The 18,891-nt window shown below is 37.0% G+C and overlaps 1 protein-coding gene across 1 annotated transcript in view; it reads left to right on the plus strand.

Annotated features, from left to right (window-relative positions):
- LOC134543279 (disks large 1 tumor suppressor protein) overlaps positions 1–18,891 on the plus strand; it is a 719,411-nt gene that overhangs the window by 573,700 nt on the left and 126,820 nt on the right. The window contains exons 7-8 of the mRNA XM_063388189.1: positions 7,814–8,089; positions 12,250–12,471. Of these exons, the coding sequence (XP_063244259.1) occupies positions 7,814–8,089; positions 12,250–12,471 (498 nt within the window). The remainder of the gene's footprint in view (positions 1–7,813; positions 8,090–12,249; positions 12,472–18,891) is intronic.

Consider the following 18,891-nt stretch of genomic DNA (forward strand, 5'->3'; position numbering starts at 1 on the left):
CGATATTGTGCCAGGAAAATTCTCCATTTTGCGTTTTTTTTTCTCGCAAAGGACTGTTCGTACTCTAAAACACTCAACAGCCAACCTGTTTAGGTTGAATGAGAAATGGCCTCGAAAGAAACATGTTCAGACTGTGCGTAACCGCACGCAAAAGTTGAACATGTTTACCTGAAGTAGTTCAGCGTCCCGTGTAACCGCGCCCTAAGTCCAAAGAGTGTAGACCCATCTAGCTAGCTCGTCACATCTACAGACTGTACAGGTGGGTTTACGATTAAATAAATATAGTTTAAAAAACTAAAGAAACATGCTTTTAAAGATTATCAAACTAAAAAGTAAAAAATAATTTTAAAATTTAATTTATGACAATAGTATTTAAGCAATACTAGTATAAATGAGAAAAAAGCTTGAGGCGCTTTGTGCCATATTTTTTGTATATTAACGCCCCATGCTTTTTTCTCATTTATACTAGTATTGCTTAAATACTATTGTCATAAATTAAATTTTAAAATTATTTTTTACTTTTTAGTTTGATAATCTTTAAAAGCATGTTTCTTTAGTTTTTTAAACTATATTTATTTTTAACTCTTTAGTTTGATATTTTTTAAAAGCATGTTTTTTTTAGTTTTTTAAACTATATTTATTTTTAACTTTTTAGTTTGATATTCTTTAAAAGCATGTTTTTTTTTAAAGTTTTTTAAACTATATTTATGTATAATTATCATAGGGAAATGAGTTATCGACACTACCTATTACCATCTGAGATAACTATTTGGAGTTGCAACGTCACAAAGAAATGGTAAAGTCTCTCCGAATCATTTACAGTTAGATGTATGGATATAATCTTAGAATTTACCGGAAAAAAAGATAAACTTTTTTTTTTCCGGCGTGGCCGGGAGTAGAACCCACCATCGCTGAATCCGGAAGCTGACGTCACAGAAGTCGCGCGCCTTAGACCGCTCGGCTAACGAAAGTAATAAAATTGGTGGGACATTTTACAGTGATGAGCCACTCACTCTTAGTCGAAAGAGTTACAGACGGACAGACAAACATACAGGTGAAGCTAATATAAAGCATGTAAAAACTTATGCCTTATAAACTTAACCTGTATGCCACGAGCACGTGGTTAAGCAATATGCCGTTTATGATTGAAATAGTCTTCGTTATTTCCAGCCAGTAAAAACGGGCGAGAAAGCAGCCATGTTATTGAAGTGGAATTTTTGTATTCGTCTTCATTTTAAAGTGAATTTTCGGTTTTTAATCATTGCTGATTAATAAAATGTTACACATATTATTATTCATGATTTAATTGGTTATGTACCTTCCTGAAATATCAGACACATGGCTACGATTGATCCTTATAAATTGCAAATAAGATTCCGAGGATCTTAAACTTATATATATATTTATTTATTTATACACACACTATTTCATGTAATGCATATCATCTATTCCAAGCCACCATAAAGTGGCTTTACACTAATAAAATATATTCATGAATTGTAAATACATATTTACATATTCGTATAATAGCAGAAATTAACTAGACACACATCAGAATTATCAATTTCCAAAATCTTAAATCAAAATAAATATTCCAATCGGACTTTTTTTTTTAGTTTTTATGCAATGTTCCTCTAAGTATTTTATCATGTCTTAACGTGATGCAAGTAATTCTGTATTTTCTACTTCTTTCGTACTACATCATAACATGTTTTCCCTACGGAACATTATTTCTCGCCGACAACACATTCTACTGTGCTCTAATTGGCGCTTGCCTCAATTCTTAAGGAAAAATACAAAATATACCATCTATGTTAAGTATCATGATTCGCACACAACCCGTCATAATTTCTACACGACAGTTATGAACCATTCCACTAGTGTACATAGTGCCATATGTTAAGTATGTACGCGACTATTTCTTAATTCCTAATTTTCAATTGTAAATCAGCCTCGAAACTATGGCGAGACGTATACCTGGCATTGGTAGGGCTCGTGGGCCTGTGACAGGCCGGTTTTGGCCCACGGGCCCGTAGTCTGGAGACCCCTGGTTAGAGAAACCTAATGATCCTGAATCCGATTCCCGGAAAATCCGTGTTTCTGCGTCTTCGAAACGTAAAAGTTAGTTTAGGTTAGGTCTGTTACACAAATAATAATTTCGCAAAAAATTTGTTCTTTATTTTTATGAAGTGAAAAAAAAAAAAACTTATTTACAGCCGGTAGGGTAAGACGAGGCCATGACGTCATCAAAGCGTAAACGAAAAGTGAGCAACGAAAAGAGTTGGTAACGAAAACCGTAGAAGGTAACGAAAATTGTGGTTGATGACCCATAAGTGGGGTGCTTATTGTCATGTTTTCATTATAGTACACCTTTACACGTGTACACTTGAATACCCGCACTCTTGCATAACTGCACACTTGCACACTGGCATACTTGTGCACTTACATACAAGCAAACTCGTGCACTTGCACATGTGTATACTTGTTCACTTGTAAAGTTGCTCACTCGCATACTTGCACACATTGTTATACCTTTTTTTTTCTATGAAGTTTCACTTCTAACGCGCATGAGGGGCGCACACTCCCGTGTTTTCTTTGTCTTCGGGAATGTAGGTTTTCACATGTGTTTGGCTAAGTTAGGTCAGTGAAATTTAAAATACAGTAGTCCTAGTATATTACTTCCCCCCCCCCCCTTGGAAGTAGTTATATTCCAGCTAACTGAAAATAATTTGCAAAGTTGAATGTTATCGTCATCAAGGTAATAGAATAAAGACAAACCTGCAGCTGAAATTCGTCTGTTGAATTCAGACTCATTTCTGTAGGTATATACTGCAATGCTGAGCGTAACGTCGGCTCAACAACGCAAGACAAGATAGCTCACAGTTTTTATTGTTTTATTTTTCTTCAAGATGAGATTATAGAACACTGTTAACCCTTTCAGTTACACTTTGTCAATTCCTAAGATATACCTAATTAAAATTTTTATCGTAACTAAATTAATTTTTTGGATTTTTTTTTGTGTGTAATAATCTCACGCTATAATTTTAATATTAATGTAAAATTATTTCATTATAATTAATAAATGTTAAAAAAAGTATTTACTTCATAGCCACAAAGTATGTTGTCTGCTAGATTGTAGGAACACCTTAACACACACATTCAAGGTTTCAATAACTCCATGTATCACTGAGACATAAATTGTACACTTTAGTGGACGAATAGACGGAAAGGGTTAAATAAATAAATTCGTAAATAAATAAGACTGTTCGTTTGTTGAGGCGCGGTGGTCGAGTGGTCGTAGTTCCGCGCGGATCGCCGCCGAGTGCACGTCGTGTTCGCAGCGCGGCGCTGGTCGCTCGGGTGACAAACGGGGCAACGTCTCGCAAGTTTCAGTTCGTGACACCAATACTTTAAGGTAACTATGTCAAACGTCCGAGTCAACACTTTGCGCGTAGTATTCGTGCCCGAAAGGCCATCAGCCCTTTTGAAATACCCGAGTGGCTGGTTAGACAACAGTTTTTAACGTAACGGAAGACCAAATTTAGGCGTTACACAACCTGACGGTCAACAAAACTGTACATTCTTGAAATATATGTTTTTTTCTCTGTACCATGTGAAGTCATTTTGCCAGTTTCCTTTGGTGGCCATTTGGTGGGAGAAATGTGTAAAACCGAACGTGAAAAGGCTTATCAAGCGGCATGCATATCGACTGGCGGAGGAACGACGGGGGACTTAAACTTTTTACGAAACCATGCTGCACGAATTACAGACACACGCAGAGGGGAAAATGTAATGGACAATATCCGAGCCACCAAACAAAAACTGTTAGGTTTATGCACTAAAACAATGCAAAAACGTCACATAATATTACAAAATAGGAGCCTTTTTGACGATGAAAAAATCAGTTTAAGTAGTATAGGAAAGTATGTTCTGCGCCAGGCTGCTATGTGGTGCCGGTGCTGGGGTCCGCGATCTTGGATGACCTTTACCCTTGGCCTTGAACTTCAAAATTTGCCAAAGGTACCTAAAATTTACCAAAATTTACCAAAATTTGCGCAAAATTGGCTCAAATCCGCCAAAATTTCCATTTTTTTTTTTAAATTTCCGCAAAAAATTCCCACAAAATTTGAAAAAATAAAAAATGTCTCTACTTCGAGGGCAAAATTTCCGTTTTGAGGTAAAACTTCCCGTTTTAAGGGAAAATTTCCCGTTTTAGTTCTTAAAATAGCCAACGGCTTGAAAAGTCAGTAATGAGGTCCGCGATCTTAGATGACCTTTACCCTTGACCCTGAACTTCAAAATTTGCCAAAAGTACCTAAAGTTTACCAAAATTTGCCCAAAATTGGCTCAAATCCGCCAAAATTTCCATTTTTTTTTAATTTCCGCAAAAAATTCCCACAAAATTTGAAAAAATAAAAAATGTCTCTACTTCGAGGGTAAAATTCCCGTTTTGAGGTAAAACTTCCCGTTTTAAGGGAAAATTTCCCGTTTTAGTTCTTAAAATAGCCAACGGCTTGAAAAGTCAGCAATGACGCTTAAGGATACATATCTACAGGCCTCCCTAAGCTTCCGAGGTCATGACCTTGACAATTAGGATGACATGGCAGCCATTTTGAATTATGATGTAACTGTTTCAATTATCATTACGGCAGCCATCTTGAAAATTCGTAATAATTATGCTAGAAATTCGGAAAAAATTTAAAATTTATAAAAAAAATGTTAAAATGTTAATAAATATTTTAAAAACGTACTTACGTCATGTAGCTTGGACTCTTTCGGTTCGAACCCGGTGAGGGCAAAATTAAAAAAAAAATTGCGACGTATCCTTCCTCCACGGAAGCCGCCGGCAGACTGACCTCCCACCACTAATGCCAAGGTATATATATCGCCAGCCAGTATGACTTCACGTCCGCCATCTTGTTTTCGTCTGCTGGAGGCCTCCATCCTGTTTTCGTCAGCTAGAGTATTTTCTGGCAAAATTTGAAGGTCTAGGTAATCCAAGATGGCCACTGTGACGTCACCAAATTGCAAGGCTTTCTTGTAAACCGCATTTCATTTAAACCTAATGCATTATTAGATCAGAAGATGAAATCACAACAATTGCAAATTATCTAGAACTTTGCCGTCGTGAATGAAATTTAAGAGTAAATGGTACAAAAACAGCGGTGTTGCAGCTGGGTGGCACAGAAGAAAATTGTGAAGGTGTGCGCCCTTTTCAATCAATGGATAAGATTGAAATACTGGGTGTGTATTTTCAGGCATATAGAGCTCATACTATGCAGCATAACTGGGACGTAGTCACAAATAAATGGCGCACTAGTAAATTGAGCATGAGCTACCGACGTACGTACATATTGCAAAGGGTATCGCTAATAAATACTTTTTTTTTACTTGCAAATATGTGGTATGTGTCATATTTCTCCTCTGCCAAGAGACTATAATGCTCGTGCATTATGTCGTGCGTCACAGCAAAGATGTGGCATGTGTCACATATTTCTCCTCTGCCAAGAGACTATAATGCTCGTGCATTATATCGTGCGTCACAGCAAAGATGTGGTATGTGTCACATATTTCTCCTCTGCCAAGAGACTATAATGCTCGTGCATTATATCGTGCGTCACAGCAAAGATGTGGTATGTGTCACATATTTCTCCTCTGCCAAGAGACTATAATGCTCGTACATTATATCGTGCGTCACAGCAAAGATGTGGTATGTGTCACATATTTCTCCTCTGCCAAGGACTATAATGCTCGTGCATTATATCGTGCGTCACAGCAAAGATGTGGTATGTGTCACATATTTCTCCTCTGCCAAGAGACTATAATGCTCGTGCATTATATCGTGCGTCACAGCAAAGATGTGGTATGTGTCACATATTTCTCCTCTGCCAAGAGACTATAATGCTCGTGCATTATATCGTGCGTCACAGCAAAGATGTGGTATGTGTCACATATTTCTCCTCTGCCAAGAGACTATAATGCTCGTGCATTATATCGTGCGTTACAGCAAAGATGTGGTATGTGTCACATATTTCTCCTCTGCCAAGAGAAATGCTCGTGCATTATATCGTGCGTCACAGCAAAGATGTGGTATGTGTCACACATTTCTCCTCTGCCAAAAGACTATAATGCTCGTGCATTATATCGTGCGTCACAGCAAAGATGTGGTATGTGTCACATATTTCTCCTCTGCCAAGAGACTATAATGCTCGTGCGTCACAGCACCGGTGACTCGTCCTGCAACAGGAGCGGTGGAACATGGCCCGCCGGAGACACGCCCCGAATATGGTTCGGAAGATTCTTATTTTCGTTTTGAAAAGACATAGTTAAATCTGCCTGTACTACGTACACGAACCGAAAAATAAAAGTGTAATTGTATATTTCTGTGGAACTATTTCATTTTCTTATATTTTCTTTTCTTGTATTTTATTTTTTACTAATGTACTCAGATGAATTGCAATCTATTTTATTTAGCTACTGTATAAACTTGTTGGTCTGAAAATATTTAATTTTTTAATATATTTTTTTATATGCTTTTTTTTTTTACTTTTTAAACAATCTTTGTTGTTTTGTTTTTTTAGCACACAGAAAAAAAAACATATAGTATGTAGTCAAACATGTAACTTACATTTATGTTTATATTTGTTTTTGTATCCATTAATTCGTAAAAAAAAAACAACTTAAAACTAAAAAAAAAAAGTGGTGAAAACACTCCCACCAAGGCTTTACGGGGTTTCGATTCCCCGGCGGGGTGGAACTCGGATTTTTCGCAAGTGGAAAAAAAAAACGTGGCGGACGTTGCCGTGGGTTTACCCAGCACCGATTCATTCTGTCGCTTTTGCATGCCCAATCTCATTTGTTTACTCTTTCAGGCTGGCCGGAACGACAGGTTTTACCCTCGGGCAGGGGCGTAGCCAGGGGGGGGGGGGGGTTAGGGGATCAAACCCCCCCCCCCCCTCTTAGCACCAAATCTTTAATTAATTTCTTATTCATCACTCAAACAAATTTTATATTAAAATTAATAAAAAATTTACCATTACAATATTAAAATTTAAGTACCGAAAACTGCTGAAATAGCACTATTTTACACCTTAAACCCCCCGCTTTAATGCGGGGGAGGGGGGGGATGCTTCTTAACACCCCCCATACACAAATCCTGGCTACGCCACTGCCCTCGAGTAGGGATATGTACGTGTGTATATGTGCTCCTGTGAGTGTCAGCTCCGTTCCATCCGTCCGCGCGGACCATGCCTGGGACACGTGGATCGTGGTTGTTCTCGCGAGCTGGGGCAACGGCTTGCGCAGGCAGAGACGTAAATAGACTAATATCCACCCGGGGCAAGAACTCATTTTGGCGCCCCTCCCTTTTTTTTTTCCAAACCAACCAAACCAAAACCTTTCCCAACAACACCTCAAATTACTACCACATATTGGGGGGGACAAATAATGATTTTGATGCAATGTAAACCCATTCCCCTCTTACTAAGACGGGGGGGGGGGGGGGGGGGGGGGTCCGGGGGTCCTCCATTGGAAAATTTTGATTTTAAAAGTGCAAAATAGCGCTTCTTAAGCAGTTTTTTTTGTATCTAACCATTGGATACATCGATGTTAAAATTATTATTGTTTCCTTAAGATAAAATTTGATGAGTGAAGAAATTACAAATAAAGTTGGGCAGAATAATATTATAAAATAAAAAAAAATCACGGTCTAGAAAGTTGGGGGGGGGGGGACAGTCCCCTCCACCCAAAAGGTTCAGGGGGACACGTCCCCCCGGTCCCCCCCCCATGGTACCTACGCCCCTGCTGTGCGCAGGTGAACGGCGATGGCGAGTGGGAGTACGAGGAGATCGTGCTGGAGCGCGGGGGAGCCGGCCTGGGCTTCAGCATCGCCGGCGGCACCGACAACCCGCACATCGGCGACGACACCGCCATCTACATCACCAAGCTGATCCCGGGCGGGGCGGCGGCCGCCGACGGCCGGCTGCGCGTCAACGACGTCATCCTGCAGGTGAACGACGTCTCCGTGGTGGACGTTCCCCACGCGGCCGCCGTCGACGCGCTCAAGAAGGCCGGCAACGAAGTGCGGCTGGTGAGTTCTGCTGCTGGCTTCCCCGCTTCGAATACATCGCATACCGAGAATAATAGGGCCACATCCTCAAAAAAAAAAAAAAGTGGTTGTCTGTAAAGTCGGTGTTTTCGGACGATAGTTTAACGTGACAACGTCATAACAAAACATTGATGAAATGATTGCATAATTTTATTAATAATATTGAATCATTTTTTACTTTAATAATAAAAGACTTAAATACTTGAAATTATACCAGTAATCAGATTTTTTAAAATGCAAGAATAATTATACCTTTATTGCCGAAATTGTTGTTGTAATTAAGCAATGAAAACCGTCATTAACTTTTAACTTCACTTTATAAACAGTCGACGAAACAGTTCACGTGTAGATGACTTGTAATTAATTTTAAAAACTGGCGTTCAGCAATAAAGTTTAAATATAACTATGAACAAGTTTTCATATAAATTTACTGTAATCAAATATCTACCATCAATTATATGAATCACCATAATCTTTTAGTCAATTGTAACATAATCTATTATTACTGCACTCGCCGTCAGCGTAACGGAACAATGAGCGTAACGGGACACAGCGTAACGAAACAATGTGCGTAACGGGACACTTTTTCATGCGTGCAGCCGGCGTTCATCGATTTATTAGACGTTGTCACGTCAAAAAAAACCTAAATTTTACAGGAGAGCGAATAATTGAAAGTTTATTTTTAGCCTCAGCAATCAGGAAGTGCATAATGTCGGCACTGTTTCTATGGCACAAGTCAAAATATGGCCATGGTGTATTCCAACCCACCCTCAGCTGTACGAATAATAAGGCCGCATGTCAGCATGTGGCTGCATTATTCTGATTTCTGTTTTACAAATTTAAAATGTAATAATGACATATCTCATCTCAGGTGAATATTTATTGTACCACATATATGGCCTTGTTATACCGAATATATATAGCCATAGACATTACAAATATACAAAAATGTAAAAAAAAAAAATATTTTTTGAGATGTGGCCCTATTATTCGCGGTGTGCGATATATACTGTATAGAAGTCGCGAGTGGATAGAATTTACTCTACGTTTTTCAGAAGTGTACGATGAGCAGCTTGGGAACTTCACCGCTGCAGTGCGCTGCCGTAACGCCCTGTATCGTCTTAGGTTGTTATTTACACGTTAGAGCGCAGCACTGTCGCCCGCTGTCATTCCCCCCCACCCATCATTCACTGCAGCTCAAGGTCGTTCAACATGAGGGGGAAAAGGGTGTTTGAAGAGTTCGACACTTGTCCGCTAGGGACCACCACAAGTCGGATGCCCTAGAGATGGTGGCGATTGCGGCGGTGAATTAACCAACTACCTCAAAACCGTATTAGAAATTTTAACCTGGGCTGGCGACTTCTATACAGTATATATATATATATATATATATATATATATATATATATATATATATATATATATATATATATATATTCAAAGTTCCCCGCGGCCGCGACGGAGAAGCTACCCCCGGAACGGTCGCCTTCTTTTCACAGACGAGAGAGAGAAACGCACGATCGTGCATCTTCTGTTTTTTTTTTGGTTCATTGTAACTCATGATAACTAATGGTCAATTAGGTTAGGTATCAGGGGCGCAACAACAGGGGGGAGGGGGGCAAGGGTATTTTGCCCCCCCCCCCCTTCTGAAACCTTGAAGTGGGGGCAAACGGGGGCAAAGAAAGTGCTGTGTAATCAATTTTTAGATAATAAAACTGCTTAAATAGCACCATTTTCCACCTTGAAATACAAATTTTCCCGGGGGAGGACCCCCGGACCCCCCGTTTCAATAGGGGGGATCGATGATTCTTTATAAAAAGGTATATTGCCCCCCCCCCCCCCCCTTGGAAATTTAGTTATATATAAGTTATATATATTCAATGGTAGTACATATTCGCCACCTTACCCCGAATGTCTTAGAATACCGCCCGAAAACCCACACCACAACCAACACCACCACTGGAACCACCACCACCAAAAACACACCACAAACAAAACCACCACCGAAACCAACACCACCACCAAAAACCACACCACTACCAACACCATCACCGAACCAACACCACCACCGAACCAACTCCACCAACGAAACCAACACCACCACCGAAACTAACACCACCACCAAAAACCACACCACTACCAACACCACCACCGAACCAACACCACCACCGAAACCAACACCACCAAAACCACACCACAACCGACACCACCAACGAAACCAACACCACAACCGAAACCAACACCACCACCAAAAACCACACCACAACCAACACCATACCACAACCAAACCACACCACCACTCATCCCACCACCACCACAAACTATCAAGTAGCTACCACTTAAACACCGCTATTAATAACAAAACCATTATAGGCATCTTCACGATCAGGGATGTATAAAGTGAAAAAAAAAGGGGGGGGATGAATTTCCGGGTTAAATTGCCAGACTGGTTAGGTTTTTTTTTTTTTTTTTTTTAACTTGCCGCATGTATCATTAATATTTGTTCAGCATTACGTCTCGAATGGCATTGCCCATTTCATATTAATTCTGTTGAATGCAGTGGAGGAAAGTATATATTAATTTGTAGACACGTTTATAGTCAACACACTTCTTTACAGTAACTGTTAAAACTTATCAGCAAAAAATTAGAAGTGAAATAAATTTTTTCGTTAATATTTTGAAACTTTTTAAATTATAAATATATGTGATAAAATATATTTTAATGGAAAGTAATAAATGATACTTAAGCCTTTTCATGGTAGTATCGCTGTTGGGTTACCAGAAATATAAACCGCTTAGTATTAGTTCACTGCCATAAGTCGATATATCCACTACTATTTGTTTAAAAATTTGTCCAAGGGTTTTGCTTCCGCCCCATAATTTCTTTCCCTTGTTCGTGATTGTCACCGGTGCTCATAAAACACACTTTTTTTTTTTTTTTTTTCAATTTTCAGAAGTTTAATGGTACTTTAATGAAACAGTGTAAGGTTCCTGAAACTTTACAGAAATGTAACCAAATTTTAATGAAACATTGTAATGTTTCTGCAATTTTACAGAAATTTAACCTTACTTTAATGAAACAGTGTAATGTCCCTGCAACATTACAGAAATGTAACCTGTTTTTTTAATGAAAACCTGAAAGGTTCCTGCAACATTACAAAAACATAACCTTACTTTAATGAAACTGTGTAATGTTCCTGCAACATTACAGAAGTATAACCTTACTTTAATGAAACAGTGTAATGTCCCTGCAACATTACAGAAATATAATCTTACTTTAATGAAACAGTGTAATGTCCCTGCAACATTACAGAAATGTAACCTTATTTTAATGAAAGCTTGAAATGTTCCTGCAACATTACAGAAATATAATCTTACTTTAATGAAACAGTGTAATGTCCCTGCAACATCACAGAAATGTAACCTTATTTTAATGAAAGCTTGAAATGTTCCTGCAACATTACAGAAATATAACCTTACTTTAATGAAACAGTGTAATGTCCCTGCAACATCACAGAAATGTAACCTTACTTTAACGAAATCTTGTAACGTTCCCGCAACATTACAAAAATGTAATAAAGTTTTGTAGTGTTCGTGCACTGTATTGTAAACACGTGGCGTCAACACGGCACGAACGTGTGCCGCGACAGAGCCGTGCCGGAGTAGCAGGCGATTTGCCTAAAGGCGGTTTGCCTAAACATGAATTCGTTATGGCGATTTGCCTAAAGTCATTTCGCCTAAAGGCGTTTTGCCTAACGTCAAATTGCCTAACGGCTATTTGCCAAAAGGCGATTTGCCTAACGGCGTTTTCCCTAACGGAGTTATGCCTGACGGCGATTTGCCTAAAGGCGGTTTGCCTAAACATGAATTCGATACGGCGATTTGCCTAAAGTCATTTCGCCTAAAGGCGTTTTGCCTAACGTCGAATTGCCTATCGGCTATTTGTCTAAAAGCGATTTGCCTAAAGGCGATTTGCCTAACTGCGTTTTCCCTAACGGAGTTCTGCCTGACGGCGATTTGCCTAATGGCGTTTTGCCTAACTCCTTATTTCGCCAACGGCGTTTTGCCTAACGGCGTTTTGCCTAAAATTAAGCAAATCGCCTTTAGGAAAAACGACACGTGACCCCGTGCCGTGCTTGCAGTACGTGCGGAGGCGGCGCGGCGCCGGCAGCGTGCGGCTCGTGGAGATCGAGCTGCTGAAGGGCACCAAGGGCCTGGGCTTCAGCATCGCCGGCGGCATCGGCAACCAGCACATCCCGGGCGACAACGGCATTTACGTCACCAAGATCATGGACGGCGGCGCGGCGCAGATCGACGGCCGGCTGCTGGTGGGCGACAAGCTGGTCGCCGTCAGGAACACGCCCGTACGTGCGATCAGCTCCTTTCAACAATGCTACTTGAGTTTTGTTTGCGTGAAACGATACTCTTGACAGACACTCGATTTTTTATTTTTTTTACATTATTTGCGAGGAATAGCAACAAGGAAAAACTCCATATTCGTTTTTCAACATTCTTTTTTAATTCCTAACATTTTTTGTCGTTTATTATCGAAAATTTATATTTGTTTTTTTTTTCCGTTGCCCCTATACATGTATGTAATACAATTGGGATACCTATAGAGAACGTCAATAATTGCACATTATAATTTATAACAAAGATTACAAATTGATAAAACCAAATACGACATATTAACAAATCATAATCACGATATAAACAGGATACAAAAAAGACAACATATCACACCATATTGAATAACAACTACCTATATAAATTATAAATGATTTTTAAAAGAACTACATGAGTTAAAATATTCATTGATATTATAAAAAACTATTCTTATGTAATAATTTCTTTACATTAACTTTAAATTTATTTTTATCTAGGCAGCTTAATACTTAAGACAAGAACTCGCAGGATGTCCATAAAAGAATGTCCCAGTTTAAATCGTATAGTGTAACAGTTCAATTTATTTTACGCATCAATTTGAAGGTAAAATAACCTAGGTTTTCTTGCAGATGTTGCAAATAGACAATATGTGCACCTTGAGTTATACGACACACATCCAGCCTAAAGCCCGATTCGTCCCACACTTTGGTTAACACATCCGGAGTAATTGAAGCAAGAGCCTCTTCAATTATGTGTCTCAACAATGGCAAATCATTAGGTAGCGGCGGAATGTAGGACCATTAAAAACTCTTCAACACTAATATTATAAAGAGGAAAGATTTGTATTTTTGTGTGTATGTTTTTAATGAATAAACTCAAAAACTACTGTGCCGATTTCAAAATTTTTTCCACCATTAGAAAGCTACACTAACCCTGAGTAACATAGGCTATATTTATTGCTAGAAAAGATAAGGAATACTTACTAAAACTTTAGTAACGTTACCCAAGGTGTAAAAATTATGCCATAAAACATCTTACATCGCATGCGCTGCAGAAACTATTGATGATAGAACAAAAGTATGTCCTACATTATTAAAGAACATATCAATAACTAAAAAAAAACTTTTCGATACTATATGTCCAACTATTATCGTTATGCCACAATAACCTCTTTTTAATTTTTAAAAGTTGATAGACTATGTTATTCATACTTCTGTTTAAAACGCTTTAATTGTTTTGCCATGGAGGTCGGAATGTCGCTTGGCACAGCCATGCTCGCGACGCGCGCTATGGTTATCTATGGATGGTAGGTTTGTTTACGTTTGACGTGGCACAAGGCTCTATCCTCTTTATAATCTACACTACTAGCGGCCCGTCCCGGCTTCGCACGCGTGGACATTATTTTTTTTTTATATTTTTAGCTTTTATTTATATTTTTTTGTTGTTTCATTTCTATATTTTTTTAACACAGTATCACATTATCTATATATATATACTTACAATCCCAATTTCTTCATCGTTTTTTTATTAAAGTAACTTATTTAATCTTAAGGGAGACATATTACTTAGTATCTTTTTATTTACATTTTTACAACATTTTACATTTTTATCTGACCCTACCTAATTAAATTTCCTAAGTTTTTTATAAATATTTTTTGTTGGTTTTTTAAATTTTTACTATTTTTGTTGTTGTTTTAGGTGTTTGTATTTATTTTAAAGAGTTCCTAAGTCATTGTAATTTTTACATTTCTGTATTTACATTTTTATTTTAAAGCTTTATTTAATTATATTGGTTCTTACTTTTATTTTACAAAACTTTTACATTAAAGCTTCACTGTACACTATGATGGCAGTGGTATTTGTAGGTGATAACAAAACATATTGATTTTCAGGAGATCCTACTCGAGAAAGGACAACATATAATTGCCCATGAGAGAAGCACTCTTTTCTCAGGCCGATGCCAACAATCGAAAAAGTTTGTCCCTGTATTTATTTATCGTAAGGGCAAACGATATCTTCACTGGAAACTGTAACCTTTTAAAGGATATTTATGCAAATCTGACGGGATCATCGGGATTCGCGGAATGTGAGCGAGCTGTCCGGCCGCGGGCCCAGTGATGATTGTTGGGCCCAGTGATGATTGTTGCTACAATCACATTGTCTCGTAATTCCTTTATCAAAAGTCTTGTGCCATTACACATACTGGGAGGTCTTAAATTTTTCAATAGCATAATGGGAGTACCTCCTTTTAACTTTAGTTCGTGGGGTGGCAAGCCGGCAGGATTAAGGGAATTTAAATATTCTTGTGGGTAGTGCACTGTATCTTCGATGTTGCACACGGGGTTAATAGATTTGTAACATTTAAAATCACCTGGTACTTTTTCCATAATCATTCTATTTATCTCATTTACTGAGTCGTTTCTCGTTGACACTATCGCCCTCGAACAGAGCCAATTGAAATTTTTTTCTGTGAGATTTTCGATGTCGGGATAGATTGTGTCTATCAGAATTTCTAGACTGTTTACAATTTGAGCTAATTCATTGCCCAACAATACTAAGTAACATGTCCCCCTAAGATTAAATAAGTTACTTTAATAAAAAAAACGATGAACAAATTCAGATTGTAAGTATACATAGATAATGTGATACTGTGTTTAAAAAAATAGATATGAAACAACAAAAAAATATAAATAAAAGGTAAAAATATTAAAAAAATTATGTCCACCCATGCGAAGCCGGGACAGGCAGCTAGTCTTTTATAAAGCTCAAATGAAAAATTTGCAGGTGAATGAGGAGGCCAGCGTGAAAGAGCTCTGTCGTCCCGACCATTATGACCAATCCAACTTTCAGGGACTTTCGACGTTCAACCACTCTCGTACAAATGGATTCAAATAGGTGATCACAAACTGTAAATGAAATGCACGTTGAACTAAAATTACAGATTCACTCTTAGCAAATTGTTGAACACAACACTTTATGCTCAGGAGTTGCCATTTTGCGTAGGTGGCGCTGCAAGCTAGAATACAACAAATCCTAACTCGCGCATACACTTATCTACTCTTTAATTGAGTCCTTGAATCAAAACTCTACAACATTTGCAGATGATACTATTAACATTTATAACTGGGACATACTTTTAGGGACATATTGTATTTTAAAAGATGCAGACATCATGTCTATTAACAATATTATTCCAGTTGTGGTTACTGCCAGAGATGAATTTAATACTAAATGCCAGGGACTGCACAGGAAAAACTATTTGTTGCAGCCAGTCACTATTAATTTAAGGAATTCCACAAAATTATATACCTACTATTCTTTTAAATAGCCAGATTGAAAATTAAATGGTAGAAAATAGTTTTGGCCTAGAATTTGTTGAATCCAAAGATGGTGCCTTTCAGTTCCTATCACTTCCTCTTTAACAACATGCCAGCTACATCTTTTAAGGCATAAATTTTTTTTGACAGTTCTGTTGCCAAATAAGCCTTTCAATGTTAAGCCTGCAAATGTTTTTACTGTAGAGCTTGACACACTGTCTATAGCCAAAATAAGTCTATACACATCATACCACAAAGCAAGGAAGGTTAATATTCACAACTCAGTGCTATAACAAACGTTCTTATTTTCTTCAGAAATCCAGCAGTGGAATAGATGTTTACAGGAAATGTAACAACCTAAAGTCACTTATTATTCGATTGAAAATATGTTGGCATTCATGAGCATTCATTTTTCGTGGCCATTTATTTTTTAAATATTTAGGTACTGTAATTTATTCTTTAAAATATTTATTTTGCAATACAAAAAATGATAACACAATATGCAATTGCTTGACCTTTTGTTTCCAAAATTAATAACCGTTTAGCCGCAAAGGACAAGAATAACCTGAATCATAACCTCAATTTCTGTAGCAAAATCACAGACGTGTGCATACTTCTGCAATAAAGGTGGGTTTACAATTGAAAAACTTAATCATTAAACTTGACTTGTATGCTGATGAGCACATGGTTAAGTTACACCGCGAATATCTGGTTTATGAATGCATTAGTGGTTGTCAGTTCCAATCGATGAACATGGGTGAATGTTATGTAAACAGAATTTTTTCATTTATATATAGTGTCTGAATTTCATATGAATTTGGGTTAGGAATCTTTGCTAATTTATGATTTTTTAAAAACTAAACATTTTTATACATGGTTAAAATGGTTATTTATCTACTTGAAATCAGACATATGGCTGTAAATTAACATTACAAATGCAACATTTCAGCTAATTTCCTAGAGAGAATCCATACACTAATTAGAATATTAAATATTTAAATTTTCATGTAATTCTAATATTTTCTATTCCAAGCCACGAAAAAATGGATGTATAGTCAAAAAATATATATTTATGAATTGTAAATAAATGTTTATAGACTCGTATAATAGCCTAAATCAACCACAAACATCTCAGAATAATCAATTTCTGAAGTCATAAAACATAATTAAGATTACCATCAGAGATTTGTTTAAAAATGTTTTGTGCAATTTTGTTATAAGTATTTTATAGTTTCTTTACATGTTGCTAATAATACTGTCTTTCCTTCTCATTTTGTACTATATCTTAACTTGCTTTCCCCAAGGTAACATTATTTCTGGTCTACAACACATTCTACTGTGCTCTGATTGTTGCTTCCCATAATTTTTAATGAAAAATTTAAAATATAACCATTGTTGTTAATTCTTAAGTCACCATATGATTTGCACACAACCCCTCAAAACTTCTACTCTGCAATCATAAACCATCTCACTAGTATACGTAGAATCATATTTTAAGTACATAACTTATTTGTTACCCTTAATTTTTAATTTTCAATTGTAAATCAACCTTAACCTTACCGTTGATATGTAATTTATATTTGTGGTGTTGAATTGCTTGTGAAACCTGTAAAATAATTGGGCACCAAAATACAGTCAAAAAATACAGCATTGAAAAAAAAAATTATTACAAAATCACTTAACAGCTTTTTAAAATTAATATCATCATTTTTGGGCACAATAAAGTTGTCATCATAAAATTTTTTTCAAATGAATAATAAATTTGGTGTAGATTTTTGATAACTATATGTCTGGGATCTGTCACATCTAAATTGCAAGCCAAATTTACTTTTTAAAGATTATTTAATTGCATAGGTAAATAATTGTGATTTAATTTTGACTAGGCAGTAAGCCTACATGTTTAAAATAAAGCTTAGATGTGCAGTTGTCGTTTCACTCCTAGGTTGATATGTTTATGCCTAGGTAATTTAAATGACAGCTAATTATGCAAGAGTTTTTAAAAGTACAATTTTACATTTTTTTAAAATTTTTTTAAAAACATAGTTTCATACTACCATGAACATTTTAGCTCCCTACAACATAATTATTTAATTAAAACAACTAAGCAGCATCTTAAGTCTTTTATACATAAGTGGCTTTTTATTACAAGTCATTGTTAGAAGTTTATCGACAATTTGATTACTTTTGACATGGAAAGAAAGCCAGTGCCTAATTAATAACCATGCACACACAAACAATTTCTAGCAGATAAGCTAAACAATTGGAAAGGGAACCATTTCTGCTTGTACCTATGTTCTTAACCCGCGATCAGGCGCACTATGAGCAAATTGCTCACGGTCAGCAAATAATCGTACATCATTTCATGAAATCTTCACATTTGACTTCGGGTCTCTTGGTACCTTCAAGTCGGCATTTTGTGAAGGGTAAAATCTAAGTTTTTTTTTACATCTGGCATGATGTGAATTGTAATTTAAATGTTACATTAGGTAGGTATACGACTAAAAGAATATTCTATGGAAATATTTACAGTAGTAACATGTGTATGAGACAAAATTTTACAAAGTGCAATATGCTTTCTTGTTTTTGGTTGTAAAAAACTAGTCATAATAATTTGAGGCAAAGTTGAAAATATTACAGATAATCCATGTAGATTAAGGTGCTTTGGTGTTTTGCAGTCTTTAGGTTACATGGTGCTTGAGTAGAGATTTTGTTGCACTAGGAAGATGGTTGGTGTGCTGTATTATAACTTTATTTATGAAGCAGTGTCTTTTTTTACCCTGCACCCCTTTTTTTCTCAAACACACACGCATGCATACTTGCTGCTCTCTTTTCAGTTCCCTTGACTTGCCACAAAGATTTACCGCTTCCTTGAGGAAGGCTTCTCAATCCCCTTGTCATGAAAAATGGAAGCACTGACATTCACTCCCTGGGTTCCTTCAGCTCTTTTCTCTCTCTCTTTTTCTCTCTCTCTTGTTCCCTCTACATCATTTTTCTTGGAGGTCTGTTCTAAAATATGCCTGTTCTCCTGTGGGGAGATCAAGAAATGAAAATTTCTAGGCAGCTGTTATCATAATACAAAAT

The sequence above is a fragment of the Bacillus rossius genome (assembly GCF_032445375.1).
Source record: "Bacillus rossius redtenbacheri isolate Brsri chromosome 9 unlocalized genomic scaffold, Brsri_v3 Brsri_v3_scf9_2, whole genome shotgun sequence".
Taxonomy (NCBI): Eukaryota; Metazoa; Arthropoda; class Insecta; order Phasmatodea; family Bacillidae; genus Bacillus; species Bacillus rossius.